The sequence below is a fragment of the Triturus cristatus genome, chromosome 7 (genome assembly GCF_964204655.1).
Source record: "Triturus cristatus chromosome 7, aTriCri1.1, whole genome shotgun sequence".
NCBI classification, from domain to species: domain Eukaryota; kingdom Metazoa; phylum Chordata; class Amphibia; order Caudata; family Salamandridae; genus Triturus; species Triturus cristatus.
The window spans coordinates 1,304,874,856-1,304,889,465 of NC_140590.1; the positions used below are offsets into that span (position 1 = coordinate 1,304,874,856).

Genomic DNA, 14,610 nt, shown 5'->3' on the forward strand with positions numbered 1-14,610 from the left:
CTCGCGGCTCCTAAAGACTCCTCTGGTCCGGCTGGACTACAGCGTATCCCCCGGCTCGAGGATTGTGAGCTGTGCGTTGGGTACGCCCCTGCATCTATCCGGATCCCCCAAAGACTGTCCCGCTACCCCCGTCCCTACCGAGACTCTCTGAGCCCGTGCTCTATTTTGTACATATCTACCTAGGGGATCATAAAGATCTGATGTAGCTGAATAGATAAAGATCTGTTCCCAAGAACCTACCGTGTGGTGTCTCTTTGTCGTGTGATGCCATGTGTGCGATCCTAGATACGAGACTCTTCCCCCTGAGGAGTCTCCCCCCAGTGCCCGGCTACGTTACCCCGAGGGTAGGTCTCAGGGTGTTCAGGTAACCTCCCTGACTTCTCTGGGGTCACCTTCTAACACCCCCCCACCCCAGCCGCTTCCCCACCCCACCTCCCCACCCCAGCCGCTTCCCCCCCACCCCCCCACCCTGCCGATTCCCCACCCGCCCACTTCTGAATCGGCCGTTTGCCCACCCCTGCCCTGCCCTTTCCCCACCCGCCCTCCCCTGCCCTGCCCTTTCCCCACCCGCCCTCCCCTGCCCTGCCCTTTCCCCACCCGCCCTCCCCTGCCCTGCCCTTTCCCCACCCGCCCTCCCCTGCCCTGCCCTTTCCCCACCCGCCCTCCCCTGCCCTTTCCCCACCCGCCCTCCCCTGCCCTGCCCTTTCCCCACCCGCCCACCCCTGCCCTGCCCTTTCCCCACCCGCCCACCCCTGCCCTGCCCTTTCCCCACCCGCCCACCCCTGCCCTGCCCTTTCCCCACCCGCCCACCCCTGCCCTGCCCTTTCCCCACCCGCCCACCCCTGCCCTGCCCTTTCCCCACCCGCCCACCCCTGCCCTGCCCTTTCCCCACCCGCCCACCCCTGCCCTGCCCTTTCCCCACCCGCCCACCCCTGCCCTGCCCTTTCCCCACCCGCCCACCCCTGCCCTGCCCTTTCCCCACCCGCCCACCCCTGCCCTGCCCTTTCCCCGCCCGCCCACCCCTGCCCTGCCGTTTCCCCGCCCGCCCGCCCCTGCCGTTTCCCCGCCCGCCCGCCCCTGCCGTTTCCCCGCCCGCCCGCCCCTGCCGTTTCCCCGCCCGCCCCTGCCCTGCCGTTTCCCCGCCCGCCCCTGCCCTGTTTCCCCACCCACCCCTGCCCTGTTTCCCCACCCCACCACCCCCTGCCCTGTTTCCCCACCCCACCCACCCCTGCCCTGTTTCCCCACCCACCCCTGCCCTGTTTCCCCACCCCACCCACCCGAACCCTGTTTCCCCACCCGCCCCTGCCCTGTTTCCCCATCCCACCCGCCCCCGCCCTGTTTCCCCATCCCACCCACCCGCCCCCGCCCTGTTTCCCCATCCCACCCACCCGCCCCCGCCCTGTTTCCCCATCCCACCCACCCGCCCCTGCCCTGTTTCCCCATCCCACCCACCCGCCCCTGCCCTGTTTCCCCATCCCACCCACCCGCCCCTGCCCTGTTTCCCCACCCCACCCACCCGCCCCTGCCCTGTTTCCCCACCCCACCCACCCGCCCCTGCCCTGTTTCCCCACCCCACCCACCCGCCCCTGCCCTGTTTCCCCACTGTTGGACCCGGCCCTCGTAACATAGTCAGACCTGACCCCTGCACCTCACACCAGCCCCGAGCCCCTGGCCTAGCCGATCCTTCCCACCAGAACACACGCACCCGACCCGGACTTCCCCCGTCCATAGGCCTTCCTCCTTCGGCCACCCCGGGCCCGCGTGCCCACTGCATGCACCAAGATGGCCGCCCGGCCCCAGCGCGACCCTAGCCTACAGGCGCCACTCCGGCTGGAGGACATCGCGTCCCCCGTGGGATGAGAGAGGGAGGAGCAGTTTCCATCACACCTCTGCGCTTCCCTAGGACGGTGGGTTTCGATCGACCTGCCGGCCTCCCTGAGGGCTGGCTCCACGCCTGCTGGGTGTCTGGGGCTCCTCCCGACCCGGCCCTGAAAGGATCAAAGGACAATGGCAGGAAACCCCCAACAAGCGACCCCCAAGTGACAAGACCCCTGCCTGCACAGACTCCGGACATCAAAGAGGAGTCGCCCTATAACAAGGGGTGCTCTGGGACTGTCCGGAGATTCGCCTTGGAACCACCTGAGCCCTGCTGAGTGACTCGCGGCTCCCTGAAAGATCGTAAGACCTCCGAACTTGTGCTTGAGCCCTGCTGAGTGACTCGCGCCTCCCTGAAGATCGTAAGACCTCCGAACTCGTGCTTGAGCCCTGCTGAGGACTTGCAGTGGGTTTCTACATCTGCTTTCATTTTCGGCCAGTAAAAGTGAGTCACTAGGCGACTGTATGTTTTGTCTTGGCCCAAGTGGCCTGCGAGGGGGACATCGTGGGACAAGCCCAGGAGGAAGTCTCGGAAGCGTAGGGGTACCACCAGCACCCGGGCTGATCCTAGCTCCACCGACTTCTGCTCACTGTACAAAAGGTCATTTTCCCAATATAGCCGGTGTGTTCCAGATTGGTCGCCCGCGGCTTGGGCCTCTGCTTGCTGCCGGGGTCCGACCAGGGAGGGACAGGTAGCTTGCTCTTGGCAGAACTCCTCTCGGAAGGAACCCCCCTCGTGGCGCCACTGGGCCAACTCGGGCAGAACGCTTAACTCTGCGATCTGTGCGGGGTCGGACGGTAGGGGTTCGTCGTTGGCGACAGATTCTCCACGTGGGGAGATGTGGGGGACCTCGGCTGGGACAATCCTGTCCTCGTTGGCCGGTGCGTCCTCGACTTCCCCAAGGGGGGGCAGTCAGGCCGCCATAGATCGGGTGGTGGTGCACACCCACTCGGGGAGACCCATCATCCCTAGGTGGGCCTTGCGCTCGACTTGCTGCCAGGGGGAACTTTCCAGGTCGTTTCCCAAGAGACAGTCGACCGGCTGAGAGATTCTTACGGCTACTTTCAATTTACCGACCACTCCACCCCATTCAAAAGGCACCAGGGCTACCTGACAGAGACTCTCCGTGTTGTCCGCTGCAATTACAGGGCAAAATACATTGGGGAGGATCTGGTCTTTGTGGACTAAGTGGCTGAGGACACCGGTGATGCTCGCCCCGGTGTCACGAAGGGCCTCTACCTGTTGGCCATTGATTGTCACTAGCTGCCCATATTTCTTCGTGTTGGAGGGCAGGAGGCTCCCTGTGACCATTTCTCTGTCTCCTAATGATACCAAGGCCATGGCGGCGGGTTCCCATTCTACAGTCTCCTCAATCTCCTCCCCTAGGGCTACGTTGGCTATCTGTCTGGCGGGGGGGGGTTTTAGTGGGGACGCGCAGGGCCATGGGGCATTCGGGGTCATTGGCGTAATGCCCGGGCTTCTGGCAACGGAAACAAGTGATGGTCACCCGGTGCCCCCGTCTCACGGGTGGACCGGATACAGCTGGTGGGGGTGCCGGGAAGTGCGGAGGTTGGCTTTTCGGTGGACTGGACTGGGATTCCCTCTGCCCTCCCTGGTGCCCCCCCCCCCCTCTCTGGCGGGGTGGACCCTGACTGGCTCGGGGGTATTCTCCTACAGGGCCCCGGGAGACCCGGGTGTTGGTCCAGCGATCCGCCTCGACAGCCAGCTTCCTCGGATCGGTGAGCTTGCTGTCGAGCAGATGCTGGCGTAGCTCCACAAAGCAGTTCGCCGCCAGGTGTTCCCATAACATGAGGTCGGTTAGTTCGTCCAGGGTGGTTACTTTGCTGCCCTTAATCCACCCGTCGAATGCACGGCTGAAAAAGTTCACATACTCCACCCACGTGGTGCCGGGGATCTTCTTGCAGTCCCGGAACCGCTGGTGGTACATCTCCGGGGTGAGGCCGTACCTTGTGAGGAGGGCCTCCTTCATGTGGCTGTAGGAGGTCTGCATGGAGGATGGTAGGTCGAGCAGGGTGTCTCTCCCCTCGCTCAAAAATCGGCCCCACAACCCGGCCCCCCAATCTTTCTGTGGGACTCGGTGGGAGGTCATGGTGACCTCGTAGGCCTTGAACCATTGTTGGATGTCATCGTTCTTGTAATATTCCTTGACCACATCTTTGGGGATGTGGACCTTCTGTTCCGCCGGTGGTGGCGCCCCCCGGTTCTCCGGGGGTCGAGCTTCTTCGCTCCTTGCCTTGAGCTCGATTTCTTTCAAGCTGCGTTCGTGCTCCAGTTGAAGTCTTCGGCCTTCGTGCTCTCGTTGGAGTTTCTTCTCTTCCAGTTCGCCTTGTACTCGTATCTGTTCCACTGCTAGCTTCTTCTCAGCTAATTTCAACTCGCCCTCAATTTTCAATTTGGCCAGTTCGAGTTCGTGATTACGACTTCTCTCTCTGTCTGCGAGTTCTTCCGGGGATAGACCCCCGTCTGGTACGACGCTTCGCACCTGGTTGCTGCTGCTTTCTCTTGGGGAGAGTCCAGCTTCGTCGTGGAGCTCCACCGCTCCTTCTGGGCGGGGGGCTCCGGATTCCACCCAAGCTTTCAGTGCCCTCTGCATATCTTCTTTGGTGTTGAGACCAGTGGTAGCGATTTTTAGTTCTTTGCAGAATTGCTTCAGTTCTTTGTGCGTGTACTCTTCCAGTTGTTCCACCTGGAACACGGCACCCGCGTTGGTTTCTGTGAGACCCATGGCGTTTTCTTCTGCCGTCTTTGCCGGTAGTGCGTCAGCCGCTTACGGTACGATCTCTAGATGATGGGCCCGAATCCCGTCGCTTGCCACCAATGTTAGAAGGCGACCCCAGGGGAGACAGGGAGGTTACCTGAACACCCTGAGACCTACCCTCGGGGTAACGTAGCCGGGCACTGGCGGGAGACTCCTCAGGGAAAGAGTCTCGTATCTAGGATCGCACACACGGCACCACATGACAAAGAGACACCACACGGTAGGTTCTTGGGAACAGATCTTTTATCTACTCAACTTCGTCTGATCTTTATGATCACCAAGGTGGATATGTACAAATAGAGCACGGGCTCAGAGAGTCTCGGTAGGGACAGGGGGTAGCGGGACAGTCTTTGGGGATCCGGATCAATGCAGGGGCGTACCCAGCGCACAGCTCACAATCCTCGAGCTGGGGGATACACTGCGGTCCAGCCGGACCGAGGGAGTCGTTAGGAGCCGCGAGTCACTCAGCAGGGCTCAAGCACAAGGTCGGAGGTCTTACGATCTTCAGGGGAGCCGCGAGTCACTCAGCAGGGCTCAACCACAAGTTCTGAGGTCTTACGATCTTCAGGGGAGCCGCGAGTCACTCAGCAGGGCTCAAGCACAAGTTCGGAGGTCTTACGATCTTCAGGGGAGCCGCGAGTCACTCAGCAGGGCTCAAGCACAAGTTCGGAGGTCTTACGATCTTCAGGGGAGCCGCGAGTAACTCAGCAGGGCTCAAGCACAAGTTCGTAGGTCTTACGATCTTCAGGGGAGCCGCGAGTCACTCTGCAGGGCTCAGAGGTTCCAAGGGAGCCGCGACCACGTCAGCAGGGCTCTCGTCGTTCCAGAGTCGAATCTGCCTGATAGTCCCAGAGCAACCCTTGTTATAGGTCCACCCCTCTTTGATGTCCGGGTTCCGTGTAGGCAGGGGTCTTAGCGCCTGGGGGCCGCTCGTTGGAGTTTCCTGCCGTTGTCCTTTGATCCTTTCAGGGCCGGGAGGAGTCCCAGACACCCAGCAGGCGTGGAGCCAGCCCTCAGGGAGGCCGGAGGGCAGGTCAGAGGTGCGATGGAAACTGCTCCTCCCTCTCTCACTCCATGGGAGCGCGATGTTCCCCAGCCGGGGCGGCGCCTCTAGGCCTGGGTTGTGCTGGGGCCGGGCGGCCATCGTAGGGTCATGAAGTGGGCACGCGGGCCCTGTGGTGCTAGGAAGATGGAGGGCACGGACAGGGAAGTCCGGGTCGGGTGTGTGTGGGTCCTGGCGGGCAGGACTGGCTAGGCCGTGTACTGAGGGACTGGATGAGGTGTACGGGTCAGGGGATGTGGCTAGGGGTCAGGGATGGCCATGCCACAAGGCCGGGTCTAACACCCATAAAATGTCCTCCTGGCGCCCAGCGCAGCTTTCTTGCAGGGTGCATTAACGGCGGCCTGGTAAACTATCGCAGTCCACCTCTTCCCGGCTCAGCCACGGACGTGTCCTCTGACACGAAAGCTGAACTCACCGCCTCATTGCCGACCTGACCCCCGGCAGTCAGGGCCCGCGAACTTCGGCTGGGGGACCCCTGCCTGCAGCTTTACCGTCCCTATCGATGCAGAAAGCACCCCCCAAGTGAGAGATGAAACCTTGCTTTTATATTGCGAAGTTTGCACCCTCAGTCTTTGTGCCTGTGTGTAGTGAGCCCGGGGAGGGAGGGGCGGGGGCATGCACAGGCGCCCCAGAACGGCTTCTACCAGCCCCAAATCGGCGAGGAAATGACCCCGAAGCAGCAAGGCGGTAAAAGGGTTAAGAAGCTTGGCTAATCCTTCAGGACAAGACTGTGTCTGTGAATCCTTAAGACCCTCGGAAGACGCTGCCTCCTCTCTGAGTTCTCTCCCCCCATCCAACCCCCAGCCATATACTCCGATACACAGGGCAGTCTCTGAAGTATTAGTCCCTGCTGTCAAGTGTGACATGCAGAAGCCAGCCGAGCATTCCCCCCACTACTTGGGGAAGAGGATGTGGTCCGTCGGCTAGACTGACGACTTTGGTGCTGGAAACCAGGGTTCGAGCCTCTGGGTCGCGTCCACATCCTGTGATTCTGGGCAAATCACTTTATCTTCCCGTGCCTGAATATGTAATGTAAATACGGTGCTCATGTACAGCGCTCCAATACCTTCGGGTCGAGTTTGCGCTATATAAAAGATGCAAAAAAAAATAGTGGTGCGCGCGAGCGATCTGGTTTCAATTATCGCGCCTGTGTCTGGGCACGATAATTGAAAACAGATGTCGGCGTGCGGGTAACAGACACCAAAAAGCCTTGGGCGGAGCAACGCGACCACCTGTGGCCTATTGGTGCTGTCTTTCTAAAAAATACAAACGCCAATACCGTGGCTCAAAAGGAATCCGCGTGTGCGATTCCAGGGTCTGTTTTGGAACCCTCCACAACGCAGGGCGCGAGCCCTAAAAATACTTCCAATGAACTTGCAGTCTGCTTTTTGTTTTGAGGTAACCTTGTGGAATTGGTCATAGTGAGAATTTGTGTGTAGATACTTTGTCCCTGCATTCAACCATTTGTTCACAGGAGCCTTTTCTTTAATGGTAAACAGTGTTTCAGTAGCCAATCGGACCTGCTGACCTCAAACGAACCAGATGTCTACTTACCAGAAACGTTGTTAAGGTTTGCTGTTCAAAAACTGCATAACCGACTCCTTTGTCTAGACTGGCTTCAGACTGATGTTAAATGTCCTTCTTTTAAGGTGCGGCTGTATTGTTGGATGGTAAAAACAGTTTAATATTGGATCCATTTACCTACTTTTCATGCATTTCGATTGACAACGGTTTATTATTCTTTCCTTCTCCCTATTATGGCTTGGTGCATGCCTTTTTTGGGTTGGGTTTTGTATAACTTTACCTGTTTTGAATTAAAATACATGATTTTGTATTGTAGCATGAAGTTGCTTCTGTCCAGATGTTTGATCATCTTGTCTCCAGCAATGGACTTCAGGATGTAATGGAAGAATTTGGTTTATCCTTGCCTGAAGATTTGATTTTTATCAAGGAGCAAATAGCAGGACCTACAGCTCCCGAAGAAGATACTCAAATTTTCTCAAGTCAAACCAATTCGTCTGTAAGCCAGCTAAACATTTCATTTACTGTTTAAAAATCTTTTTGTGGAGTTTTTCTAGTGGAGAAGTTACATTTTGGAAATCACTGTATTTGTTTCTGCTATTTAAAGGGCTTAAAATCCAGACATCAGGAAATGTGTTTTCATGTTTTTAAGCTCCCTGTTGTTGCTTAATATCTATCTCACTGTGCTAATGATATGTTGGATTACTCTAGACAACTCACTTGGTCACTCCTCCAAAAATAATCTTCCCCCATGATTATGAGAATCGCAAGAGGTTCGGAGGACAAAATTTGAAAAGATATCTTGAGTGAATGAGAGAATGGGAAAGCAGTGATGATAAGCAGTTGGTGATCCCTTCACTTCTGCTTCTTCACTCCGGCGATTGTGTTCCTAGCCAAGAGCGGGCGTTCCAAAGAACTTAACTTGAACAGGCACGTGGTTCACTAGATGATGAGCTCTGAGACACTTATCTATTTCTTCAGTGGAAAAAATGATTGCCATAATCCTTTTCTGTTAAGCATATTGGAACTTATCCTAACTATGCTCAATGAAATGTCATGTTTCCCTTATAATGTTCTCTTACTGCGACTTTGAACCATTTTTCTGTTGCTATTAGAATTGGTAGCCTGTTACTCCTAAGCCCCCTTCTAAGGATTTAGCGAGACGATTTCTGCAGCACTGTTTAGCCACCCTTCACACTAAGTACATGCAGGTGGTGTTGTCCGTATGTATGTATATGGAATTTCTATAGCGAAAACCTAGTCAAAAGGCAGCCTACTGCTCTGCATGATCAAAGGCAAGCATAAAGTCAACGAATTATAGAAAAGGAAGCTGGTATGGGGACAGGTAACACATTGTGATGTAGTGTTCTTTAAAGAGGCAGGTCTTTAACTCTTACCTAAATTGGAGCAGCAATGGGGCAGTCCTCGTGGATACAGGGATGTTGTTCCAGATCCTGGGTGCATTGATTGAAGAGGCATGCTGTCTTGTTTTTTCTTCAGTCTTTGTCGGTCAGTGACTAAGTACAAATATTTCCCTAATTGCTCCTCCTTGTAGAGTTTATGAAGTGATGCGGCGTGACAAATAAATTCCAGCGCATTTAAGTAGGAGGAAAAATTACAGCAGCTGCAATAGCCAATCTGCTATGGTTTTCCTCCCTATGGTGTGTTTTCCTCGCCAACTCCAAATAACTCTTCTGTGTCATTCAGGAATTCACCAACCCATGCAGCGAAGCCACAGACATCACCCAGTCCCTAGACTTCTGCGAAAAGATTGGAACCTACTTCCACCTCTATCAAAATCCTCTATGACAATTTTGTCGACCAGACACCACAGCCGGCCCCCTGCCCCCCAAAGACACCAGCCAGCCCATCGTCTCCAACTGGACACCGATCACGACCGAAGATACCGCCTCGACCATGAAAGGCATCTACTCGGGGGGGGGCGGGGGGGGGGGCACCCCCACGGACCCCTGCCCTCCTCACATCTACCACAAAGCCCGGCCGCCATCGCACCCGAACTGCAAAGCACCATCAAGACCACCTTGAAAACAGGCACCTTCCCCGACGACCGGAAGCGCGCAGAAGTCAGGCCCCTGCTCAAGAAGCTCACAGCTGACCCCACCAACCGCAATAACTACCGGCCCATCTTGCTCCTCCCTTTCGCAGTCAAAGTTGCAGAGAAAACAGTCAACAGGGAACTGACTCGATTCATCGAAGAGAACGCCGTCCTCGCCCCATCCCAACCCGGATTCCGAAGCAACCACAGCACCGAGACAACCCTACTCTCCACCACGGACGACATCTGCACCCTCACGGTCTCAACATCGTATTCTACGCCGACACCCAGCTCACCCTCTGCCTCACCAGAGACCACGCCACCGCCAAACTCAACTTCCAGAAAGGAATGCAAGACGTCGCAGTCTGGATGACCAACAGCTGCCTGAAGGTCAATGCCGAGAAGACAGAAGTCCTCGTCCTTGAAACCACCCCCTCTGCATGGGACAACACCTGGTGGCCGACCGCCCTCGGAATCTCACCTACCCCCTCAGACCACGCCAAAATCCTCAGCATCGTACTCGACGCATCACTCACCATGAACCTACAGATAAACGCCGTCACCTCCAGCTGCTTCAACACCGTCCGCATCCTTCACAAGACCTTCAAATGGATCCCCCCCCGGAGTCAAGGAAGACAGTGTCGAGTTTCGCGGCGCTTGCCGTTCCCCGCTTTCCAGCTAAAACACACACGAATATGCCGGGATACTCACTTCCGGGTGGAGGCTGAGCCCCGGTCTAGTCCTTGGCAGCTGACGACAGGTCTCTGAAGCACTTCCGGGGGAAACGCTTAAACAGCGCGTTTCCCGCCGGCTCCGTGCTTCGAATCCTTCCTGATTCCCCTAGAGACGCGAAGGAAGGTCCCTGAGCCCAGACGCTTCTGACTTCAGCTGTTGGTTTGCTTCCCTCGCCGCGCAGGAGCGCTATTGTTTTGGTTCCTTTGGTGCTCGCGCAGGAGCACTCGTTTGTGTTACGCAGGTCTGTCGGCGCAGGAGCGCCATCCGGGGCAGTTCGTGGTCTGCCTACAGTAACCCTTACCTCGCCAGCGCACTGGAAGGGGTGAAGGGTTTTCATGCACAAGGAGTGCTTTGCTTTGGATTTAGTGTACAGTTTTGTTGTTTCCCCTTCGCGCAGGAGCGCTGTATTGGGGTATAGCTCCACAGAGCTGGAGCCTTGGTCATTGCTTTAGTTTACCTTTCAGGGATGTCACGATTTTATGTGTGCCTAAGAATTGGGTGTGCAGCACGCGCAGGAGCGCTGTTCCTTATCGTTTGACGTTTGTGTATGACACGTGCGCAGGAGCGCTTTTCCTTGGTTCTTCTTGGGTAGCAGAGCACAGGAGCGCCTCGCCTGGATTACCCTTCTTTGATGCTGCACTGATGTCTGAAGACCGTGGTCTACAGAAGCACTGGTGAGTCCCCGGCAGGAGAACGTTTTGTGTGTGTTTTAAGGGTTGTTTAAAAGACGAGAGTGGGGTTCTTTACCAATCCGGTTCTTTTCTGTTTTCCAGTTGGCCCCGAGATATCCTGCAAGTTCCACCCCACTCACCAAGCCTCTACATTCTTTTTCTGGCTCCTATCCCTGCGTCCATCTCATCCCTGTTGGGTCCTATATTCCACGAGGGTCAGGTGGGTACAGGGGCGGGTGCTCTTGTCATCTCTGCGGAATCGCTTCACAAGCAGAGGTAAGTCTTGTGGGGCACCTGACAGACAGTCACCCATGCACTCATCACCAGCAGACTGGACTATGGAAACACACTCTACGCAGGCATCAACAAGTCCTTACTCCGCAAACTCCAAACAATACAGAACACTGCCGCCAGACTCGTCCTCGGCATCCAGCGGCACAAACACATCAGATAACATCTACGTAGACTACTGGCTCCCCGTGGAGAAAAGAGTCACCTTCGAAATCCTCACTCACGCCTACAAATGCCTACACAACAACGGACCCAGATACCTCAACGACAGAATCAACTTCCACGTACCCAAAAGAAACCTCCGATCTGACAACCTCGCACTGGCCGAAACCCCACGCTTCCACAGGGCCAGAGCAGGCGGAAGGTCCTTCTCTCACATTGCAGCCAAGACCTGGAAGGAGCTACCGGCAGGCATCAGGCGCGCCACCTTTCTGAACACCTTCAGGAAGACTCTCAAGACCTGGCTATTCGGCTAAACAGATCTGCGAACACCCCCCCAACCCCGCGTCATCGCCTTGAGACCCTAACGAGTGAGTAGCGCGCTTACAATTCCACTGATTGATTAATTGATTGATGGGGTGGGGTTGTCTGTATTATATTTTCAAGTTGTATTTCACGATTTGGAGCTCCAAGGAGGTCTACATAAAAGTAAGAGCATACAAAAAAAGTTAAACCCATAATGGAAACTGTAAGAGAAATGTAAAACTACTTACTCATTTTGTTACAAATGTGCAAAATCTTAAAAGCATGATTCATGCTAACATTTCAATACAAATTTGAAAAGCATTTCAAAAAGTTGAACATGCGAAAGCAGAACATTTCATTTGGGGTGCTGAACATCAATTGCAAGGCCTCTGAACTAGTTTTCTCGGGCATTTTCAAAAAGAGAGGTCTTAACATCTTACGTTGGCAGAGCAAATAAAACATGCTTCAAGTCTTGGACACCATTTTGACAATGATTACATATATTTGATGACACATGTCTTTTAGAAGTAAAAATATTTAAAGGCAGAATATTTAATTGCAAAAGGATCCAAAAATATCTAACACTCTGGGACATATTTCCATGTCACATAAGGTTGAGCTCTTGTCATTGTAATGGAATCCATTATTGCATAGAAGCTCCATTTATTAGTGTTGCAGAATCGGCGCCTGGTGTTTGGAACTTGGAGCACGGCTACCAATCAGCCGATAACTTGTGCCGCCCCCCACGGAGGCGGCCCGGTGGTTTCATCGATCTCGCACCCAGTGCAGCTTGCGGAGCGCCATGACGTGCGGACTACAGTCTGCGACCAGGCCGGACCGAGCACGGGGGCTGAATAGCAGGGAGGCCACGCTCTGCCCCGTTCTACCAGCCTGCTTCCGTGCGGTGCCTGTGGATGCGGGAGCGGGCAGGTGAGCCAAGCTGCGACCTGCTGCTGACTGCAGGCTTCACAGGGGCCACAGATCGGTGGGTCGGCTTCCGATATCTCTGACCCACCTAGATCTATACATCTGATCGCCTGCCGGCTCAGCCTAGGCATGTAACTTGTGGCGCCCTGGAGAAAACCTGCCGACACCTCCCTCGCCCTGCCACTTTGCTGCTACCACCATCAATCTACCTCCACCAATCTGCCAGTTGGCCGTTGGCCGCTCTGTCCAGCTCTCCCCTGCCCTGGTCCGCAGCCCTCTACTTAGACTCTGCCGGACTATACCGGATCTTCCCCTGAGACACCACCTGTTCAACTGCCAGGTGGCGAAGTTAGCTGCGGCAGCAAGGCGGTAAGGAGAGGAGGGCTGGCGTGGGGGCACGGGAGAAGGACAGAACAAAACACTAAATCTAAAAAACCTAAGCGGCGACTCTGACTACGGCTGCGATTCCGACAAGGTCCCCAAGGCCCTTAGGGCTACAGGCTATAAGCTATAAGGCTACAAGACCACAAGGCAACAAAGCTATAAGACCACAGCGCTGAGGAGCACAAAGGCACAAGGCAAAGGCAGAAGGCACTACAGGATGCACTACTTGAGCGAGCAATCCCAGCACTCGCTGCACACACTGGACCCATCTGACCTGACCCGAGCGGCTTGTACAACAGTGTGCCAGTTCTCACAGCTATCAGCCCATACAGGTAACATCTAAGCAGGTAACATCTAACCACCAACACAATCCAGACACAGCCTAGACCTGCCAAGGAAATGAGGACAGTGAGGCGAGGGTACTCAAGAACAGTCAATGGAAACCGTGTGGAACTGCATGGTAGACAACTCAAATGGGCAACTATAGGGAAAAAAAGAAAAAACGAAAGACAACAATGCAGCAACCGTCTGGCAAGGACCAGTTAAGGAAAAGTGGGGAAAAGTTGGAAGCGGCATTGATAATAACTACAAAAATGAGATTGGGGAAGGCAAGGCAGCAGGTCGTAGCGAACCCTAATAAGAAAAGGCCCAGGGCAACAAAGAAGGCACTTTCCAAAGAAAGCGAAGAAGAACAGATGAAGAAGTAGGAGGAAGAAATCCTCCTGATTTCACCGCTTCTCGCCAGCCCGCAGGCACAACTAACCACTAAGACAAGTGGTGCAATCAAAGCACACCAGATAGCGCAACACCAGCTGAAGATAGACTGTGGAGAGTCTGTAGTTGTCAGGGAAAGGTCATGCGCAGCAAGACTATGGGACGCAAGTGAAGAAGAAGAGAAGATTAAAGGGAACGAGCAACTTGGACAAACCAGCAAAGACAAATGGAAGCAACCAGAGCTGATCGCGACAAAAAACATCGATAAACCCAATGGGAGGGAGAAAGACGGCCCTGGGCAACCCACAAGTTATGCAGCGGCAATGGAAGAGGAAGGAAATGAAAGCACTAACAATCATATCCCTCCCAGTCACATCAAGGAAGAAACTCCGGATAAATGGTTACCACACCAACTGGGAAAAGAGGAGGTGAAGTTGCGAGCACATGGAAACCCCACCAATAATAATACCATCTTAAGGGGAGAAACAGGCCCTCCCGAACTCCCCCAACAATACAAGGGACATCCAGAAGAGGACTTCAATCAAGAAAAGCAACTCAACCTCTCATACCCATTTGCGCCTGAGCCCACAGAGGCCAAGATGGGTAATAAAGACCACACACACATGTCAACCAAAATGACAGGCGTAAAAATTCAACTCGCTTCTCAAACGACTACGCCAGAATATCCGGACCAACTAATCCAGGAACAACTGCATGGCCATCTCGGGGAAGGCACTGCACAAGTTGAACCAAACAAAAAATCACAAGGGCCATACACTTTAACAACTCAGGAAACTGAACAAGAGTGATCTTACCTAACACCAGAGAAATGGGAGGAACTGGTTGCCTCATACTCTCACCCCCCAAGTTGAACCCCAAGGAAGAAATAGCTCTCCAAAGCTTAACACCAAACAGGACAAACTGCAGGAAAAAGAAGACATTTGGTCCACACTGCTGCACACAATGCAAATGTTGGTTGTTAGACCCGGCCTCGTAGCATGGCTCTTCCTGTCCTCGCACTACCTAACCTGGTACCAGGGACCCCAAGCACACGGCCCAGCCGATCCTTCCCACCAGAACACACACACGCAACCCGGGCCTCCCCGTCCATGGCCTCTCTCCTTTCGG

General features: G+C 54.9%; 1 protein-coding gene across 4 annotated transcripts in view; it reads left to right on the forward strand.

The window, feature by feature from the left end:
- SAMHD1 (SAM and HD domain containing deoxynucleoside triphosphate triphosphohydrolase 1) overlaps nucleotides 1-14,610 on the forward strand; it is a 1,667,622-nt gene that overhangs the window by 691,339 nt on the left and 961,673 nt on the right. For all 4 annotated transcript variants that reach the window (XM_085618924.1, XM_085618923.1, XM_085618925.1 and 1 more), the window contains one exon: nucleotides 7,559-7,738. In XM_085618924.1, the coding sequence (XP_085475050.1) occupies nucleotides 7,559-7,738 (180 nt within the window). The remainder of the gene's footprint in view (nucleotides 1-7,558; nucleotides 7,739-14,610) is intronic.